At 40.3% G+C, this 20,416-nt stretch overlaps 1 protein-coding gene across 1 annotated transcript; it reads right to left on the bottom strand.

Annotated features, from left to right (window-relative positions):
• Positions 1 to 322: 322 nt before the first annotated feature.
• On the bottom strand, positions 323 to 5,896 carry LOC135515354 (uncharacterized). The gene is made up of 13 exons (XM_064939027.1): positions 5,808 to 5,896; positions 4,887 to 4,931; positions 4,451 to 4,723; positions 3,962 to 4,225; positions 3,531 to 3,647; positions 3,381 to 3,405; positions 3,198 to 3,295; positions 2,987 to 3,037; positions 2,551 to 2,625; positions 2,388 to 2,450; positions 2,187 to 2,261; positions 1,991 to 2,053; positions 323 to 1,900 (listed from the first exon to the last, which is right to left on the bottom strand). The coding sequence occupies exons 1-13, from the start codon at positions 5,836 to 5,838 to the stop codon at positions 1,893 to 1,895; spliced, it is 1,188 nt and encodes a 395-aa protein (XP_064795099.1). The 5' UTR covers positions 5,839 to 5,896; the 3' UTR covers positions 323 to 1,892.
• Between the last annotated feature and the right edge of the window lie 14,520 nt (positions 5,897 to 20,416).

Below are 20,416 nucleotides of genomic sequence, written 5' to 3'. Positions count from 1 at the left end.
TTGATTCACTGATGTGGTCATCCTGTCTGGGTTGGCGCCCCCCCTTGGGTTGTGCCGTGGCGGAGATCTTTGCGGGCTATACTCAGCTTTGTCTCAGGATGGTAAGTTGGTGGTTGAAGATATCCCTCCAGTGGTGTGGGGGCTGTGCTTTGGCAAAGTGGGTGGGGTTATATCCTTCCTGTTTGGCCCTGTCCGGGGGTGTCCTCGGGTGGGGCCACAGTGTCTCCTGACCCTCCTGTCTCAGCCTCCAGTATTTATGCTGCAGTAGTTTATGTGTCGGGGGCTGGGGTCAGTTTGTTATATCTGGAGTACTTCTCCTGTCCAATTCGGTGTCCTGTGTGAATCTAAGTGTGCGTTCTCTAATTCTCTCCTTCTCTCTCTCGGAGGACCTGAGCCCTAGGACCATGCCCCAGGACTACCTGACATGATGACTCCTTGCTGTCCCCAGTCCACCTGGCCGTGCTGCTGCTCCAGTTTCAACTGACCTGAGCCCTAGGACCATGCCCCAGGACTACTTGACATGATGACTCCTTGCTGTCCCCAGTCCACCTGGCCGTGCTGCTGCTCCAGTTTCAACTGTTCTGCCTTATTATTATTCGACCATGCTGGTCATTTATGAACATTTGAACATCTTGGCCATGTTCTGTTATAATCTCTACCCGGCACAGCCAGAAGAGGACTGGCCACCCCACATAGCCTGGTTCCTCTCTAGGTTTCTTCCTAGGTTTTGGCTTTTCTAGGGAGTTTTTCCTAGCCACCGTGCTTCTACACCTGCATTGCTTGCTGTTTGGGGTTTTAGGCTGGGTTTCTGTACAGCACTTTGAGATATCAGCTGATGTACGAAGGGCTATATAAATAAATTTGATTTTGATTTGACAAACCAAATACGAATTTTACTTTGAGGTCACCCTTTTTTCAATGGACTTTCATTGGGATTCCAGATTTCTAAGGGACTTGCTTGCAGTTCCTACCCCTTCCACTGGATGTCACCAGTATTTAGAAATTGGTCGAGGTTAATTCCTTTGTGTAATGAAGAAGTACGGCCATCTTGAACAAGTGTCACGTCATGTCTATTTTTTGACACAGGCGCAAGACCAGAAAGCATGCTTGAGTTTGTTGTCTTCCTGTATTGAACACCGATCACCCTGTCTTCAATTTTATTGATTATTTACATTAAAAATACATAAAGTTGTATTACAAAAGTATTTTGAAATGTTTTGACAAAGTTTACAGGTAACTTTTGAGATATTTTGTCGTCACGTTGCGCAAGTTGGAACAGGTATTTTTAAGGATCGAACAAAAGGACCATTTGTGATGTTTTTGGGACATATTGGAGTGCCAACAGAAGAAGCTCGTCAAAGGTAAGGCATGATTTATATTTTTATTTCTGCGTTTTGTGTTGCGCCTGCAGGGTTGAAATGTTCTCTCTCTTTTGTTGACTATCAGTGCACAGAAAATAGCATTGTTTGCTTTTGCTGAAAAGCCTTTTTGAAATCTGACGTGTTGGCTGGATTCACAACACGTGTAGCTTTAATTTGGTATCTTACGTGTGTGATTTCATGAAAGTTAGATTTTTATAGGAATTGATTTGAATTTGGTGCTCTGCAATTTCTCAAGCTTTTGGCCAAGTGGGACGCTAGCGCCCCACATATCCCAGAGAGGTTTTTAAATAATATATCTGTTGGTAAATAAAATAAGTAAGAACTCCTTAATGTACAAGGTGTTATTGTGTGTGTGTTTGTACATGTGTTTGTTTGCTTGTGTGCATTGAAAGCGCAGAATCCATGTTCCAGTTTCCTTCTGCTTCTGCTCCTCCTCTAATGGTGTGTCCTTCCTTCCATCCCTCCAACCTGCCATCCTTTCATCTCTCCATCCCTCCATCCCTGACCCCCTCAGGTACCTGCAGCATATCACGCACAAAGTTGTTTAGGACATGCAGTTCATATTATTATCATATTAAGTATCAATAGCTTATGGCTATTAGTCTTACCTGGGGCTGTACCTGACTTCAATTGAGTATAGACCGAATCTGCCTCAGGTGGGGTTGCTGTTTCTGTAAGGAGTGAGGATAAAACATTAGAATAATATAACAGTAATATACAGAATATTGTGCAGCTCGTAAACATGGGGTCAGAGGTGTGAGGTTATGATAGGGGGAATATGGAAGGAAGGATGTCCAGTCTTACCTTTCTTCTTCTTGGCTTTGGCCTTCCGTTTAAGGTCAACCTCAGCATAGGTCACATCAACAGGTCCAGTTGCTGCTGAAAATTGACATTTCCAGTCAACAAATTAAGGAATTAGCTTATTGAATACTCTGCATCCTTTTCAAATCTCCAAAATCACACATTGAGATTTCACTCACTGCCAACCTGTAGAATGGGTCTCACCTGTGGTCTTCCTTGCCTTGATCTCAGAATAGACTGGATTTTCTTTTGGATCAGCTGGCATTTCTGAGGAGGAGGAGGTGAGAATTTGTATGTATTTATCAAATTTGAAGAGTAAAAAACACTGCTACATTTAGTATTAATTTATGTAACAGTTGAGAATTACTTTTCTTGTCCAACGTTTTGGGATGAATCTGTGTGTACGTCACCTCACTTGATCCAGCAGTAGCAGCACCAGCATCTGAAATATACAGGTAATACACTAATATCTCTACTTACTGTTAGTATGCTAGTAATATTAAACATATGGATAACTACAGCAACAACAACTCTATACTGTATTCATGCTAAATTTAACATACAGGTAGCCTAGTGGTTAATAACTGAAAGGTTGCTGGATCGAATCCCTGAGTTGACAAGGTAAATGTCTGTCGTTCTGCCCCTGAGCAACCCACTCTTAACCAGGTGCCGAAGACGTGGATGTCGATTAAGGCAGCTCCCTGCACCTCTCTGAATCAGAGTTAAATGCGGAAGACACATTTCATTTGAAGGCATTCAGTTATGTATAACTGATAGGTATCCCCCTTTGTCTTTCCCAGTACCATTGTCGTTATTGTCTGAGGGTGTGATTGTATCATAGATGTTAGCGCCACCTGTTGGTCAAAGAAGAGAGCGAAAGAATAATAGGTTGGTTTTCCCTCAGCTTGCCTAGGGACATAGAGTATGGTAACATGTATATAAAGTTAATGGTGAAAAGTCAGTATGTGAAGTTACAGAGAGGAGAGTGACAGTGGTCTGGGATGAGAGACTGACCATGCTGCAGACTTGTATACCCGGCATCAGGAGCCTGGCCCTGGGTAGATCCTTGGTCCTGTTGGGGGTCCATGTTGGTCCTCTGGAGCTGGTGGGGCCTACAGGGAGAGAGAGAGTCATGAAACACACAGGTTATATTTTACAGTATGAAAAGGAACATAGTTGAAAAACAGGTGTACTCACGAGAATATTCTGTTGCAACAGGAATCTGTAATGAGAAATGCAAAATATTATGCTTAATCAAATCATTACTGTTTTAAACTTTTGTGATTGGACATTTTTCTCCAAAACATGAACCAAAAAGTTAAATGAGAATTGATAAAAAAGTCTCACCTTTGGCTTTTTTATATGTACACAGCAGTTCCAGGAATATGGCCAGTAGAACACCAGCAACAATCAGGCCCACAACCACTCCTACTAGGACTGATGTAGAGGGTCCAGGAGTTACGCCTGGAGAGAGAACAACAAATCACCATCAGGTTCTGAGGTAGTTGTAGAAAATAAATACAATAATGGACTCAGTGAAGCATTACTACTCATTTCAGGAAGAGCTAAGAAAACAGAGAGCAGAATATCAAAACATCTGGATCATTTATAATAATTTAGCTGTTGCAGTTATGTTTTGTTTAAAGTATATTTTAAATAGGGGTGTGTTGACTCCATTCAGTTAGAATTTACAGTTTATACAGTATATTTAGATGTACTCTCATTTGCTCATATTTCAGAATGTCCAGACAGTGATTGAAGATTAATAGTGAGCTCACTAGTGACGCTAATGTTGAGAGATGAGCTGAAATATGAATTTCTGGGCCGTCTTGTCCTTGTACCCTGACACTGGTACTGACCACCCTGATCAGAGAGAGAGATAGTGGTGGTTTTACTGGTCTGACTAGAAAGCCGTTCTTTATTTATTAACCAGTGGTACATCCAGTCTGTGTAGTTTGATATGTCACACTGCAGCTTGACAGTGTCTCCAGAATACAGTGTCTCCTGGGTAGTGACCATCTTCACTGAGGCTGTAGGCAGAGCTGTGAAACAGTTTGTCTTCAATCAGTTAAAAGTATGATCTTAGTACCATGCACCATATTTCTTCAATTATTACATGAAAGGAGAATTAATTAAAGTAAGAATCTTAAATGCAATAGTAGACAGAACGTTTTAAAACGACAAAATAGCATCCTTAAAATGGGCCCCAATGTCAAGTGGTTATTGACAAGGAGGGACTGATGTGAATGAGAGACAAGATGACTTACCTGTCACTGTCAGTCTGACTGCATCACTCCACTCAGAATGCGTCCCATTACCAATATGTGTACCCAGACACCTGTAGTCAGCACTGTCTGAAATATTATCCCCACTGATCTCATATTTATGCTTCCTACTAAGGAAGTCCACACCATCCTTGCGCCATGTGTATTTCCAGTCAGTGACTTTTCCCCTTTGTATGTTACATCTGAGAGTGACAGATTCTCCACTGAATATCTGGGAGGATTTGGGGTGTTTGGTCAGAACAGCCTTTGCCTGTCCTGCACAAAATAAAACCAGAATGAAACAATTTATTTACACATGTTATTTTGAGACAATCAAAACACAAAATATTTCTATCCAAAAGCAGCTTTAATTATGACAAATAAAACATTTGATGAAGCATTAAGAGATGGAGGCTTGATCAAGTGTACAAATATCTACCATCATCATCTTCAGAGTGTCCAGAGTAGATGTGTGTACTCAGCACTACAACAAAGAAAGTCACATTGCTCCAATATTTGGTTGAAATAAATATCAACATGTCTTATTCATGTCACTGATTACCAAATCCGTCCTGTAATTTATTTTAAAGGTGCAATCTATGATTCCTACACACCTTTTAATCATTAAATTAAATCATAGGCATTTATTCTTGAAGAATATAACTTTGTCTTATCCCATCATAAACCAAAGAAAATGTTATTTTATGACAATTATTGTAAACAATGTAGATGAATGAATTTCCTTAGCCCCATCCCTCAGCCATATACCACAAAAAGTGTCAGGGTGGCCATTCTGTTGTAGTTTGATTTACGGACTGCAGCTTTAAATGGCCACTGACTTCCCATGTTCTGCACACAGAGAGACCACAAACACCAGAACACCACTCATTAATCTCTTAACACAGTTTACTATAACTGTAGCGAAGGAACCCTCAACCATTTACAATAATCACTTCTTAATACTACAACACATCCAACAAATATTGCATTTTATATTCATTGTCATTGACAGCACATTTTGCAACCACTGATTTCACACCACTCTTTAGTTCCTGAGTGAAGAACTGGTTAAATGCACACCAACACACTAACCAGGTCTGCATGGCATCGGCTATATAATCTCAGGTTCTCACAGAGATGCAACATCAATGTAGAATGGTCACTTTCTATACAATATTTGCTGCAATTTCCTTTGAGTAACATTTACTAATGTTTTCTCAATAAGGGCTGAAACACCAAAAACAAAGCTAAAGCATGAAACTGTCTTAATTTTGATTAATGTCTTATTCCTTTTTCCCTTAAATTCTTATTAAATGAGGTAATTAGTGTTCATAAACAAACACACTAACTCAGTACTTACATAGTAGCAAACAGAACAAGGTATGCTCCATTCTGTCCCCACAGACAAGTGACTTTCTCTACAACTACAGTCCTTCTAACAAACCACTCTACTTCCTATATGATGACAGTCTGCTTAGATCACACTTCACCGTACACAGAAAAGCAGAGTAATATTCTAGAGATTATTCTCACTAACACACAAACGCACACACACACCACACACACACAAAACCTTGTATGGTTCTGTTATGAGTAATACTTTTAGCTACTGTCCACATAGATATGTTTGTTATTGTGTTGTTTATTGATGTATTTAAATGTGTCTGTATATGTGATGTGTACATGTGATGTGTATCAGGGCTATTGTTCATGTACTATATTGTGTGTGTGTTGGTGTGTGGTTTGTTTGTGTGCGTGTGTGTGTGTATATTGTTTGTGTTTGTCTATTGTTTATTATTTTCATAATTTTGTACTTTTTTTCACTTGCTTTTCTTTTTGTAAATCATTTTTTGACTTATTTACTTTTTTATTTTTATATACATGATTTTTTAGTCTTTGGGGGTATTTTCTAAAAACTGCATTGTTGGTTATGGGCTTATAAGTAAAGTGCAGAATGTAGAGTGTGAGACACGTGTACAACATGTGTGAAGAAACCAACATGGGGAGAGAAAGGTTACAGGGGAAAGCAGTTTCAGACTTCACCTTTAGTTGGTATACTATGATAAACATCTGGGGTTTCTTATCGACCCCTTCAGGGACATGCCTGTAACTGCTCCACATTCTTATTGTGGATCACAATATCGAAATAATCAATCAATCAAATGTATTTATAAAGCCCTTTATACATCAGCAGATGTCACAAGGTGCTATACAGAAACCCAGCCTAAAACACCAAACAGCAAGAATTGCAGATGTAGAAGCACGGTGGCTAGGAAAAACTCTAGAGAGGAACAAGGCTCTGAGGGGTGGCCAGTCCTCTTCTGGCAGTGCCAGGTGGAGATTATAAGAGTACATGGCCATTGAGACCAGATTGTTCTTCAAGATGTTCAAACGTTCATAGATGACCAGCAGGATCAAATAATAATGACAGTGGTTGTAGAGGGTGCAACATGTCAGAACCTCTGGAGTAAATGTCAGTTGGCTTTTCATAGCCGAGCACTCAGAGGTCGAGATAGCAGCAGGCGCGGTAGAGAGAGAGTCAAAAACAGCAGGTCCGGGACAAAGTAGTGAACAGGTCAGGGTTCTATAGCTGCAGGCGGAACAGGTGGACTGGGGCAGCGGCATGACCAGGTGGACTGGGGACAGGCAAGGTAGTCCTGAGGCATGATCCTAGAGCTCAGTTCCTCCCGGTTTGGAGAGAATTATGGGTAAGTGCAATGCCGTCGGGGGTACTTCATATAAAATGTGATTCATACAAAAAATGTAAAATATATTATATTATACATATTATTTTCTTCACATTTTCAAACAGTCCATTTATATTTTCCAACGGAGCTATACATTTGGGTGAGTTTTTTTTCTCTCACCTGAGTAGCCTCATTTCACTGCCAAAAATAAAATGTAACCATCTAGTGTCCAGAAAAATAACAACACAATGTCAAATACAGGAAGCCTAGACAAATAATTAACATCCAATCACATTAACTGTTACTCTCTCGCAGGAATTCCACTAACAGTTCATATGTAGCCAAATGTAGCTGCTGCTCATTCCGTTTGCTCAAAAATTGATAAATGTTTTAAAAAAGTAAGGTGCTCGTCCATAGAGACACATACCAACTCTACTGGTCGTACTGCTACTACCAGCAGTACTACACCTGCACCCGTCGACGACAAGTTGTTCTGCTTCCAAGAGCACATCCAATGCTAACATCAGTCATTCTACATTTGCTGTTAGCCCAGCTAGCATGGACACTGACAGTTGTGAATCTGATGCAGCCGAAGAGCTACTGGCCCCTTACCCGGGAAAGCACCGAACAACAGACAGGGACGTTGGACCATCGAAGAGGCGCAAATATGATGAGAATTACATTGATTTGGGATTCATTTGTATTGGGAGCAGTGCCTTTCCTCAGCCACAGCGAGAATTAAGACGACTTTCGAGTTGTAAGACATGTATAAAAGCAACAGATACCATTAATAAGAAAGGGCTAGAAGCATCTTATATGGTGAGCTACCGAATGGCTGGGAAAGGCAAGCCCCATACTAATGTGGAGGACTTAATTCTTCCTGCTGTCGTGGATATGACTGTGACAATATTGGGGGAAAAGGCAAACAAACTATACACACAATGTCTTCATCAAACAACACTGTTTAACTACGCATCAATGACATTGGAGGAGATGTTTTGAAACAATTACTGCTTCGCATGCTGCCAAGGGAATTCCTGATAGCTTGAAAGAAATACAGTGAAAATGGTTAACTTTGTTAAAGCAAGGCCCCTGAACTCTCGTGTATTTTCTGCACTATGCAATGATATGGGCAGTGACCATGTAAGGCGTTTGCAACATACAGACGTGCGCTGGTTATCAAGGGGTAAAGTATTGACACCTGTTATGAATTGAGAGACGAGCTTAAAGTTTTCTTTACTGACCATAATTTTCACTTGTCTGTCCGCTTGCATGATGACGAGTTTCTCACACGACTGCCCTATCTGGGGGATGTTTTTTCTCGCCTGAATGGTCTGAATCTAGGATTACAGTGGCTCTCCGCAACTATATTCAATGTGCGGGACAAAGTTAAGGCTATGATTAAGAAGGTGGAGCTCTTCTCTGTCTGCGTTAACAAGGACAACACACAGGTCATTCCATCATTGTATGATTTTTTGTGTGCAAATAAACTCAAGCTTATGGACAATGTCAAATGTGATGTAGCGAAGCATTTGAGTGAGTTGGGTGCGCAATTACACAAACAACTGGATTCGTTATCCCTTTCATGCCTTCCTTCCAGTCCACTTACCGATATCTGAACAAGAGAGCCTCATCGAAATTGCAACAAGCGGTTCAGTGAAAATCAGAAGCCACTGCCAGATTTCTGGATTGGGCTGCTCTCAAAGTATCCTGCCTCGGCAAATCGCTCTGTTAAGACACTGATGCCCTTTGCAACCACGTACCTATGTAAGAGTGGATTCTCAGCCCTCACTAGCATGAAAACTAAATATAGGAACAGGCGTGTGTGGAAAATACAACCCAACATTGCAGAGTTATGTGCATCCTTTCAAGCACATCATTTTCATTAACCTGTGGTGAGTTAATGTCACGCCCTGACCTTAGAGAGCCTTTTAATGTCTCTATTTGGTTTGGTCAGGGTGTGATTTGTGGTGGGCATTCTATGTTTTGTTATATATGATTTTGTATTTCTATGTTTTGGCCGGGTATGGTTCTCAATCAGGGACAGCTGTCTATCGTTGTCTCTGATTGGGAAGCATACTTAGGCAGCCATTTTCCCCTCATTTCACTCTCTTTCAATACAGACTGTAAAAGGAATATGTCCTTAAATGAATTTATATTTCAAAGAAATACAATGATGTGGGAATCATCCCTTTTATTTGACAAAACCCTTGAATTAATACAACATAAAAATACAACACACATCCCATATACAGTACCAGGACACATCTACTCATTCAAGGGTTTTTCTTTATTTGTACTATTTTCTACATATAATAATAGTGAAGACATCAAAACTATGAAATAACACATATGGAATCAAGTGGTAACTCAAAAAGTGTTAAACAAATCAAAATCTATTTTATTTTTTAGATGCTTCAAAGTAGCCACCCTTTGCCTTGATGACAGCTTTGCACACTCTTGGCATTCTCTCAACAGCTTTTACTTCAGCTTTTACTTCACTCTGCGGTTCAACTCATCCCAAACCATCTCAACTGGGTTGAGGTTGGATTATTGTGGAGGCAAGGTCATCTGACGCAGCACTCCATCACTCTCCTTGGTCAAATAGCCCTTACACAGCCTGGATGTGTGTTTTGGGTCATTGTCCCAGCAAATCACGCCATCACACCTCCACCTCCATGCTTCATGGTGGGAACCACACATGGGGAGTTCATCGTTTCACCTTCTCTGCGTCTCACAAAAGACACGGCGGTTGGAACCAAAAATCTCAAGTTTGGACTCATCAGTCCAAAGTACAGATTTCCACTGGTCTAATGTCCTTTGCTCGTGTTTCTTGTCCCATGCAAGTCTCTTCTTCTTATCGGTGTCCTTTAGTAGTGGTTTCTTTGCAGCAATTCGACCATGAAGGCCTGATTCACTCTGATTCCTCTGAACAGTTGATTTTGAGATGTCTGTTACTTGAACTCTGTGAAACATTTATTTGCATCAGAGGTAACTCTGGGTCTTCCTTTCCTGTGGCGGTTCTCATGAGAGCCATTTTCATCATCGCGCTTTTGCGACTGCACTTGAAGAAACTTTTAAAGTTCTTGAAATTTTCCAGATTGATTGGCCTTCATGTCCTAAAGTATTGATGGACTGTCATTTTTGCTTATTTGAGCTGTTCTAGCCATAATATGGACTTGGTCATTTACCAAATAGGGCTATCTTCTGTATACAATCCCTACCTTGTCACAACACAACAGATTGGCTCAAACACATTGAGAAGGAAAGTAATTCTACAAAATAACTTTTAACAATGCTCACCTGTCACTTGAAATGCATTCCAAGTGACTACTTCATGAAGCTGGTTGCGAGCTGGTTGAGAGAATGCCAAGAGTGTGCAATCTCAAATATAACATATATGTAAATTTGTTTAACAATTTGTTTTTTTTGGTTACTACATGGTTCCGTATGTGTTATTTCATAGTTTTGATGTCTTAACTATTATTCTACACAGCAAAATCATATTTTTTTTACTGAACTGGGCCTTTAAACAATAACAGACGATACACTCTTGTTTAATTGACAAACTAAAATTAAAGAGAGGTAAGTGGATTATTATATGTTTCCTCGTCTTGAGCAGATTTGGCTGTTTTACCACATGCCTTTAGAAATATATAACGGATAGAGGGCAGCGTTAGAGTTCTGATTCAACTGCTCTTTCAACTGCACAACTCTAACATGTAATCCATCAGAAGTAATGAAAAGGTTAGTTTGACTTTTTGAGGGTAGAACATTTCTATAGAAGACATCTTTCAAAAATTGCTGCCCCTGGACACTTTGTCTATTTACATTTGAAATGAACCATTTGAGTCAACATTACTTGATAACAGGGATATAAGAGAATGACATAAAGAAGGAGAATATCAAGCTGGATACGTTGATTGTAGATACACACTGAAAGAAAGTGGTCACCTTGAGCCCTGCAGCATTTCACCATCAGTATGATGGACACCAGTAGAAAGAGAGACACCACCAGTAAACCACACAGCAGCCTGGGCAGCAGAGAGATGAAGACAACAGAACCTGGAGGGACTAGTGAAACACATGTTTTACCATCCACACACAAACACACACACACACAGCTCTTCGCACCTCTCACTGTCCCCCAGCTTTCTGGTGATTCTCCATTTTTAAATTTTAAATTATTAATCCAATTATTTCAACTTTATTTGAATACGTTTCCACATTTGAGCTGTTATTGGAGAGTTTTGATTAAAGTCCTTTTTAGGTCTATGTAATCAGTCTCAAGCTCACCAGTTGACCTGATGAGGATGGTTCCACTGAGTTGAGACTGCTGGTGCCGACCTTTGTACTGATCAGCCTGGTTAGACATTATGGTGATGGTCTTACCAGGTGTACGAGAACTCTGCTGACTGTCTTTGAACCAGCGGTACGTTCAGTCTGTGTAGTCTGATATGTCACACAGCAGTGACTTTCTCTCCAGAGTAGAGCGGACCCTAAGGAGAGATTCTCACTGTGGCCATGGGCAGAGCTGTGGAAACACTTAGATGACATTTAGATGATTCATAGGTAAGATTTTGTTTTATATTGTGGGTAATACCATTGCTATTATTTAAAACATACTTACACACAGACCATGTCTACATGATGGACTCAATATAAATAGTGTTTGACAAAAAAGAGACACACAACAAAATAACTCACCTACAGCGGTGAGAGTTAAAGCATCACTTGGTTGTGAAGATGGGGTTCTAGAGAATCTGTGTCCTTCACACCAGTGCTGACTGTGGTCAGACACAGCAGCTCTACTGATGGTGAGAGTGTCTCCTGTTATAGTGTATTTTTACAGTTTATTTCGATTGCTAAACGGCAGTGGACACAACTGAAGTCATATGTGCAAAACTCTAACTACAGTCTGCACAGCAGCAGTTCATGTGGACCAAACTCTAATTCGTTTTTCATTGCTTGAACACAGTTTTCAAAACTCTATACACTTATCCCATGACTTTAACCACAACCTGCACAACACTGTGGATTTACAGCACTTTGTTCAAATGCTAACACACTGCTGTCAAAACTGTGAACCACACATTCAAAACGGAATAGATTTCAGCCTTTGTGCCTTTCAAACACTGCTGATTGCAATTTCAGCTGAAAGGCTAAGCAGGTGCCTTGTTTTAGACTTGTTAGTGAACACACACACATATTACAGTATATATAGGTAGAGCTCAGAAAGACTCATTTTGGAAATGGAACAAGGAAGATGGGTTCGTGGAGGGAGAAGGGTGGCAGGGAGAGGGCGGATACGTGGAGGAAGACAAAGAAGACAAAGAGCTGTTATTTCAGATGAAATAAGGGCTACACTTATAGACCATGTCGTGAACCATGGTCTCTCATTGAGAGAGGCAGGGTTGAGGGTGCAGCCCAATCTGCAAAGATCCACAGTGGCATCTGCAATGTGAATTTTCCATCATACAAACAGATGAGAGTTACATCCTTACAGTAAATGAAAACATTACAGGAATCTATTTTGTATTGCAATTATAGAATATTTACACAGATATATATTACAGTAAGTTTGACTGTAAAATATATTTTTACAACAGGACCCTAAGGCTGCCCCCAACAGGGGGAAGAGGAAAAATATTTTCAGATGCGCAGGAAAATGCTATTGTTGACATGGTTGTTGTCAACAATGCAATAAAACTGCGGGAGATTCAAGATAGAGTGCTGGCTGATAATGATATATTTGAAAATGTTAATTCTGTCAGCACAACAACTATTGCTCGACTCCTAAAGAAACACCAAGTTACAATGAAATAGTTATACACTGTACCGTTCGAGAGAAACAGTGAACGGGTAAAAGAGCAAAGATACCAATATGTCCAGGTAAGACGTCTGAGGTTACGTACACAGCTATACAAAATATTTACAGTAAAAAAACTAGCATTTCTACAGTAAAACTGTGCACTTACTGTTTTTCAGAGAGTAATGGAGGTGGAAGCACTGGAAAGACCACATTCATTTGTATTTATCGATGAAGCTGGATTTAACCTTGCCAAAACACGGCGCAGAGGAAGGAATGTTATAGGTCAAAGGGCCACTGTGGAGGTTCCAGGCCAAAGGGGGGGAAATACCACCATGTGTGCTGCAATGGCCAATGATGGTTTGCTTCTCAACACACCACTCATTGGCCCATACAACACAGAAAGGCTTATAGCTTTCCTAGAACAGCTCTATGCTCAGCTAGTGCCAGCAGAACAGGGGGAGCCAGTAAGAAACCCCCAAGTTTTTGTCATAGTTTGCGATAACGTTGCTTTTCACCACTCTGCAGCTGTCACAGATTGGTTTGAAGCACATCACAGATTTATGGTTTTGTACCTGCCTGCATATTCACCCTTCCTCAACCCAATAGAGGAGTTTTTCTCTGCCTGGAGGTGGAAAGTGTTTGGTCACCACCCACATGACCAGTTGTCTCTTTTGGAAGCCATGCGTGCCGGATGTGAGGACACGAGTCTAGAGGACTGCCAGGGATGGATAAGTCACTCCAGAAGGTTCTTCCCCAGGTGCATGGCAAGAGAAAACATTAGATGTGATGTTGAAGAAAACCTGTGGCCTGATGCTAGAGAGAGGCAGGATTAGCCCCACAATTCTTTGTTCGAATTACAGTATGTACTTTTAGTTTCTACCTTTTTTTTCTCATTACTGTAATTCCGTAAATTACTACAGACTATTGAAGCAAACTGCTAATTTTCATTTACCTTAAAGAATTGTTATCTTCTAAAAAATGTAATAAATCATGTGAAAGAATGTCACTCTTTTCTTTGAAGAAAATATTACTTTGTATGAAGTCACTGAAATTGTTCAAACTGTAAAGATAAAAAGTTTGTATTTTCTGTATTGGTGTTTGATGCTAGTGTTTTTACTCTCAGTGCGTTCTGAGTGACAGTGTGTGTTATCTCAGTGAGGGTTGTGCATAGTGTTTGGCTGCACTGAGTGTGTTTTGAGCCATGTGTTAAGAGTTGTGTTGCTTGGAATTAGTTTTTTGCAGGTGATGTGAACTGTTTAGCTCAGGTGACTGTTGGTAGTGCAGACTGTAGTTAGAGTTTTGCACATGTGACTCCAGTTGTGCCCACTGTCGTTTAGCAATCGAACAAAACTGTTAATGGGACAAACTAATCTCACTGCTGTACTAGTGATAGCTCCAGCTACTGTGAGACCCTATTGAACCAGAGCCTCAGGGTAGCCTAGTGGTTAGAGCGGTGGACTTGCAAGTTCAACCAGAAGGTTGCAAGTTCAAATCCCCGAGCTGACAAGGTGATCTGTTGTTCTGCCCCAGAACAGGTAGTTAACCCACTAGGCTGTCATTGAAAATAAGAAATTGTTCTAAACTGGCTTGTGTAGTTAATAAAAAAAACAAGTCAGAGTTACTGATGAATAATGGACTCAAAAGCAGGAGTGTATTCATTTTGCAGATACGACATTCTATGAATTAAACATTTTCTCTTCCAATAAAGGAAATAGTTAGCTAACAATATTCAAAATACAGATAAATACATTAATCATACAGAGTATCACATAAAGTGAAGTGTGCTCAATTCTGAGCCTCTGGAAAGTGACTGTCAACACCAGCATATCCTCCGATGCTTTAAGCGAAACACAAAGAAATAGCATCTGATGTCATGTTAATGTCTACACAACTTCATCTTACTGTAAAAGGCGTGGACACAGCAACAATGTGGTCTTTTTGTGGGTGGAAGAGAGCAATAAACTATAGCAAAGATTTGAGGAAGGAATTTTGTGGATAAAAACATATTTAGTCCAATCTTTAAAGTTTGACTTCATGACATATTTATAATTTAGTTTATGTTTTAGCTATTTGGACGTCAACTGCAAGTAGATGTTCTGGAGTTACAGCACAAACGAGGTAGGTCTGTCAACTGTTCAAAGTAATAACTCAGGATAGTAGCCAAAACACACAGAGAAGAAAGAGTAGAGATGAGATAGAGCAAAGTCTTCCTTTTGATGAGGGCTGCAGTTCTATAAAATAATTCCTGTATGTTAGTTGAAAAGGAAACCACATTCTATAGTTGCTCTCTGAAAATAACCCTTCACTCAGATTGAGAGTTAGACGATGAGACGTGGGTGTGTTTGGGGTCTGTTACTGTGTTGATCAGTCTGATGGTGGTGGTTTTGAAGCATGTGTTTCCTAGCTGCTGCTGGTTGTGTGGTTAATGGTCATGGTGTGCCACAGATACCGGTAGTTTTGTTACTTTATGAACAGACGACTCAAGGTTGTAGAGAAAAACAGAGGGAGATAGAGGGCTCAGGGGAAGAGAGAGAGTGAGACAGAGAGCGAGACAGAGAAAGAGAAGACAGACAGAGGGAGATAGAGGGCTCGGGGGAAGAGAGAGAGTGAGACAGAGAGCGAGACAGAGAAAGAGAAGACAGAGAGAGATAGAGGGCTCGGGGGAAGAGAGAGAGAGAAAGAGATATGGGGGGTATGAGAGTGAGTGAAAGAGAGAGAGCAAAAATATCATAACAGTGTGTGTGCATTTTCATCTTGGCTTCATATACCTGCAGACATGTTTGCATGACTTCTTCTGCATGCTCATTGGTCAGTGTGACTGAAGGGACATGAAACCCCTGTCAACTTTTTCTGAAGGTACTGGGTCCCAGGTTACTGACAAAGGCCCCCCCCCTTTCTACGTTTCAGGTAACATCTTGTGGTGATGTCACTTTGTGACTTGTGGTCTCCGTGGCGACCTGTTTCTGTTTCTCAGGAGCAGTGACAATGACCTGGCTGCCGGCTGTCTGTCTGACAACATAGACATAAACACATAGACACAGAAACCCTCTAACTGGAACAGTGACCTTCCAGACCATGCAGGGACACTGGACATAGCAGTAAGAGTCATACACCACTAATGTCATTAATCGTCATGATCTGTCTGTAGGATGAGGAGGCAATATGGGAGAAATGGTAGTCATTCATATGTAAGTTACTATTTGGAATTCAACACAGTAATGGAAATATGAAATAGTGTTTCCATGTAAATACCACACCCTGGCTAATGTGTCTTACCTTTGCTTACTTGGAAGATCCCTTTGCCATCATAGACGTACATGTCCACATTTCAATATTAAAAAGGAAGTGATACACAGTACCAGAACTAACCAGGTCCTGAGAACTCCTGCAGAGTATATGACATCATAAAACTGAGAACAACTGTAATTTTCAGTCACACTCTTCCCCCAAGAAGTCATTCTGAAAATATCAACGGGTCTTCAGCTGATGGGGTATGGCTTTTGAATTTTGCTAATGGGGCATTTATGTTATATTTATGAAGATTCAATGGGTATATATAATTAAGTCCAAAAATGGAATGCCGAAATAGCAGATTGTCCCTTTAACTCACACATTGTGGAGCATAAGATCTCTACAAGGCTGAAAGGAGGTTTGACCAAATTAGGTTGTATGGAAAAGTTGATGATGACAATATCCATTTACTGTAAGAAAGCACTCATACCATCTGGTGGATAAAAAAACAGTTTATTAAAAAAGCACAACGCAAATATATCGTAAAAGTACAGGCCATTATAAGAAAACGTGAATAATACTTGTTGGACATTCATATTCAAATATGTTATTCTATCATCTGAATGACAGACATCATACATCAAAGATAATACATTTACAATAAAACAGTATAATTCAATACACAATACAAAGCAGATACAATTACTGCAGCTGCAGATACGATCCAACATCATTACACCTTGAAATAAAAAGCTGGTACAGTAAAACACAATTAAACCATGCTTACATACAATATATCTATTGGTGAGTAAAATAAGAAAAATATCCTTAATGTACAATGTGTTTGTTTGTGTGTGTGTGTGTGTGTGTGTGTGTTTGCTTGCTTGTGTTCGTTGCGTGTGCATAATCCATGTTGCTGGGTTCCTTCTGCTCCTCCTCTGATGGTGTGTCCCTCCATCCATCCATCCATCCATCCCTCAATCTTTCCATCCGTCCGTCCATCCCTCCATCCTTCCATAACTTCATCCCTCCATCCCTCCTTCTCTCCATTGTTCCATCCGTCCATCACACCATTACCTCCATCCTTCCATCATTCCATCCGTCCATCACACCATTACCTCCATCCCTCCATCATTCCATCCGTCTATCATACATTACCTCCATCCCTCCATCCTTCCATCATTCCATCCGTCCATCACACCATTACCTCCATCCCTCCATCCTTCCATCATTCCATCCGTCCATCACACCATTACCTCCATCCCTCCATCCTTCCATCTGTCCATCACACCATTACCTCCATCCCTCCATCATTCCATCCTTCCATACCATCATCCCTTCCCCCTCCAGGACCTGCAACATTTCACCACACAAAGTTGTTTCGGACATGCAGTCAAACAAAATCTTTAGAATCAAACAAAGAGACATGCTTTAAATAGCTACATTATACTTTGATATCAGAGCATTAGTTCCATATTAGTATCATATGTAGTATCAATAGATATGGCTATTAGTCTTACCTGGGGATGTGCCTGGCTTCACTTGAGAATAGACCGAATCTGCTTCAGGTGGGGTTGTTGTTTCTGCCAGGGGTGAGGATAAAACATTAGAATAATATAAGAGTTATATACAGAATATTATACAGCTAGTCAATATGGGGTCAGAGAGGTGTGAGGTTATGATAGGGGGAATATTGAAGGGGGGATGTCCAGTCTTACCTTTCTTCTTCCTGGCTTTGGCCTTCTGTTTAAGGTCAACCTCAGCATTGGTCATATCAACAGGTCCAGTTGCTCCTGAAAATGGAAATTTCCAGTCAACAACTGGAGGAATTAACTTATTGCATATTCTGCATCTTCGTTGAAACTCAAAAATCGCACATTTAGATTCCACTGATTGCCAACCTGTAGAATGGGTCTCACCTGTGGTCTTCCCTGTCTTGATCTCAGAATAGACTGGCTTTTCTTTTGGATCAGCTGGCATTTCTGAGAAGGAGGAGAGAATTTGTACGTTTTTATCAAATTTGAAGAGAAAAAAACACTGCTACATTTTGTATTAATTTATGTAACAGTTGAGAATTATTTTTCTTTTTCTTGTCCAACGTTTTATGTTGAATCTGTACATCACATCACTTGATCAAGCAGGAGCAGCACCAGCATCTGAAATATACAGGTAATACACTAATATCTCTACTTACTGTTAGTATGTCAGTAATATTAAACATATGAAGAACAACTGCAAACAACTCTACACTGTATCAAAAAAGTTTAATGAGAAATTATAAAAGTCTCACCTTGGGCATTTTTATATCGACACAGCAGTACCAGGAGAATGGCCAGTAGAACACCAGCAACAACCAGGCCCACAACCGCCTACTAGGACTGATGTAGAGGGTCCAGGTGTTACGCCTGGAGAGAGAACAACAAATCACCATCAGGTTCTGAGGTAGTTGTAGAATGGAAATGGACTACTCCAACAACCCTCTCGCAACCCATTAATCCATTATTTTTTTTACTATTAACCTTGTAGGGTGTAGAGTGTGAGACACTGTGTGACGAAACAAGGTAAACATCTGGGGTTTCTTATCGCCCCCTTCAGGACAGACCTGTAACTACTCCTCATTCTTGTGGACCACAATATTGAAACTAAGATGTGATTGGTCACATAGCAACAACATAACCCCTCAGTCTACTGGGTCTGTCCCCTTATTCCTTCCTCTGTCTATTTCATCATATTAGTTTATATTGTATGTTTCTCAGGCTCATGCTGCAACCTGATTAAAAGCTGTAGTGACCAACAACTCCATTACCCTGTAGTCGGTAAACACAGTCTAAACAAACAACGTCATCATCAGTTGCCACATTTATTGTGCGTATATGACATACTTCATATTCTATGAATGAAACATTTTCTCGTCCAATAAAGTTAATAGTAAGCTAACAATATTCAAAATACAGAGAAATACCAAATCATCATCATCGCAGAGTTGCACATACTGTACTCCATTCTAAGCCTCTGGCAAGTCCTCAGGACCCCGACAGTTCCTGTGTCTGTGACACGAATGGGGTTTTGACAGAATTAGAAAGGTGCAGATGCATAAAGAGAAACAGAAAAAATAGCATCTGATGTCATGTTCATCTCTACACAACTTCCTCTTACTGTAAAAGTAAATGGACACATCAACACTGTGGTCTTTCTGTGGGAGGAAGAGAGAACTATAGTATATATCAGAGAAAGAAACTTAGTGGATAAGACATAGTTGTACAAAAAGTGAAGTCAATATTGCAGTTATCACACCTGGTCATGTTGACATGTTCAGTACAATCTTTAATGTCACTAGGAGAGGTATCAAAGGTTTGAGGTTATGGCATGTTTATCATTTGGTTTATGCTGATGCTATTTGGAGGTCAACTGCATGTAGACGTTCTTGAGTTACAGTCTGTCAACTGTCCAAAGTAATAACCCAGGAAAGTAGTGATCAGAGTGATAGATTGAATGAAAAAGAGAGAAATTAGTAAGTGAATTACAGAAAATGTATGATGCCAGAACATTGTCATTCTTCTCTCTGAAAAGGACATAAATCCCTGCACAACTTTTCATGTGTACTCATCAGCCCAGCAACAAGGTTTTCACAGGTTTTTGCATATGAATACAACTATTTCTCTATTTGACTCTATCTGATCACAGCGGGAAAAGACAGCTTCACAGAGTGCCTTCCTTCACAAACCCACACTGATAAAGATGAAGAGAGCAAACCATGACCCCTCAACTATGACAAACAAGTGGCCTAATGTTCCTCAGCCTTTATAGCTTCACTGGAAAAAAACTTGAAACTCGGATCCAACCCGGATCCGGGTTTGTGACTAAAGCCTCAGGCTCATTAGCATAACGCAACTTTAACGATTTCTGAAAATCGCAAATAAAATGAAAATAATGCTTCTGCTCTCAAGCTTAGCCTTTTCTTAACAACACTGTCATCTCGGATTTTCAAAATATGCTTTTGAACCATAGAAATGGACTAATTTGTGTAAGAGTATGCAAAGCTAGCATAGCATTTTGAGTAGCATGTAGCACGCAACATTTTCACAAAAACCAGATAACCAAATAAATAAAATAATTTACCTTTGAAGAGCTTCTGATGTTTTCAATGAGGAGACTCTCAGTTACATACCAAATGCGCAGTGTTTCCTGAAAGCGTCTGTGTGTAGGAGAAATCGTTCCGTTTTCTACATTGCGTCTGGC

This window comes from Oncorhynchus masou, chromosome 27 (assembly GCF_036934945.1).
Source record: "Oncorhynchus masou masou isolate Uvic2021 chromosome 27, UVic_Omas_1.1, whole genome shotgun sequence".
NCBI classification, from domain to species: Eukaryota; Metazoa; Chordata; class Actinopteri; order Salmoniformes; family Salmonidae; genus Oncorhynchus; species Oncorhynchus masou.
The sequence above is the reverse complement of the archived record's forward strand: the minus strand, read 5'-3'. Positions and strand labels throughout refer to the sequence as shown.

Excerpts from the sequence above, each read along its gene's own strand:
- LOC135515354 (XM_064939027.1), bottom strand. The coding sequence starts at position 5,838 with ATGGAGCATACCTTGTTCTGTTTGCTACTAT. Across the intron at positions 3,406-3,530 it reads TACATATAAAAAAGCCAAAG|ATTCCTGTTGCAACAGAATA; the intron begins GTGAGACTTTTT and ends TTCTCATTACAG. Across the intron at positions 3,038-3,197 it reads GTATACAAGTCTGCAGCATG|GTGGCGCTAACATCTATGAT; the intron begins GTCAGTCTCTCA and ends TTTGACCAACAG.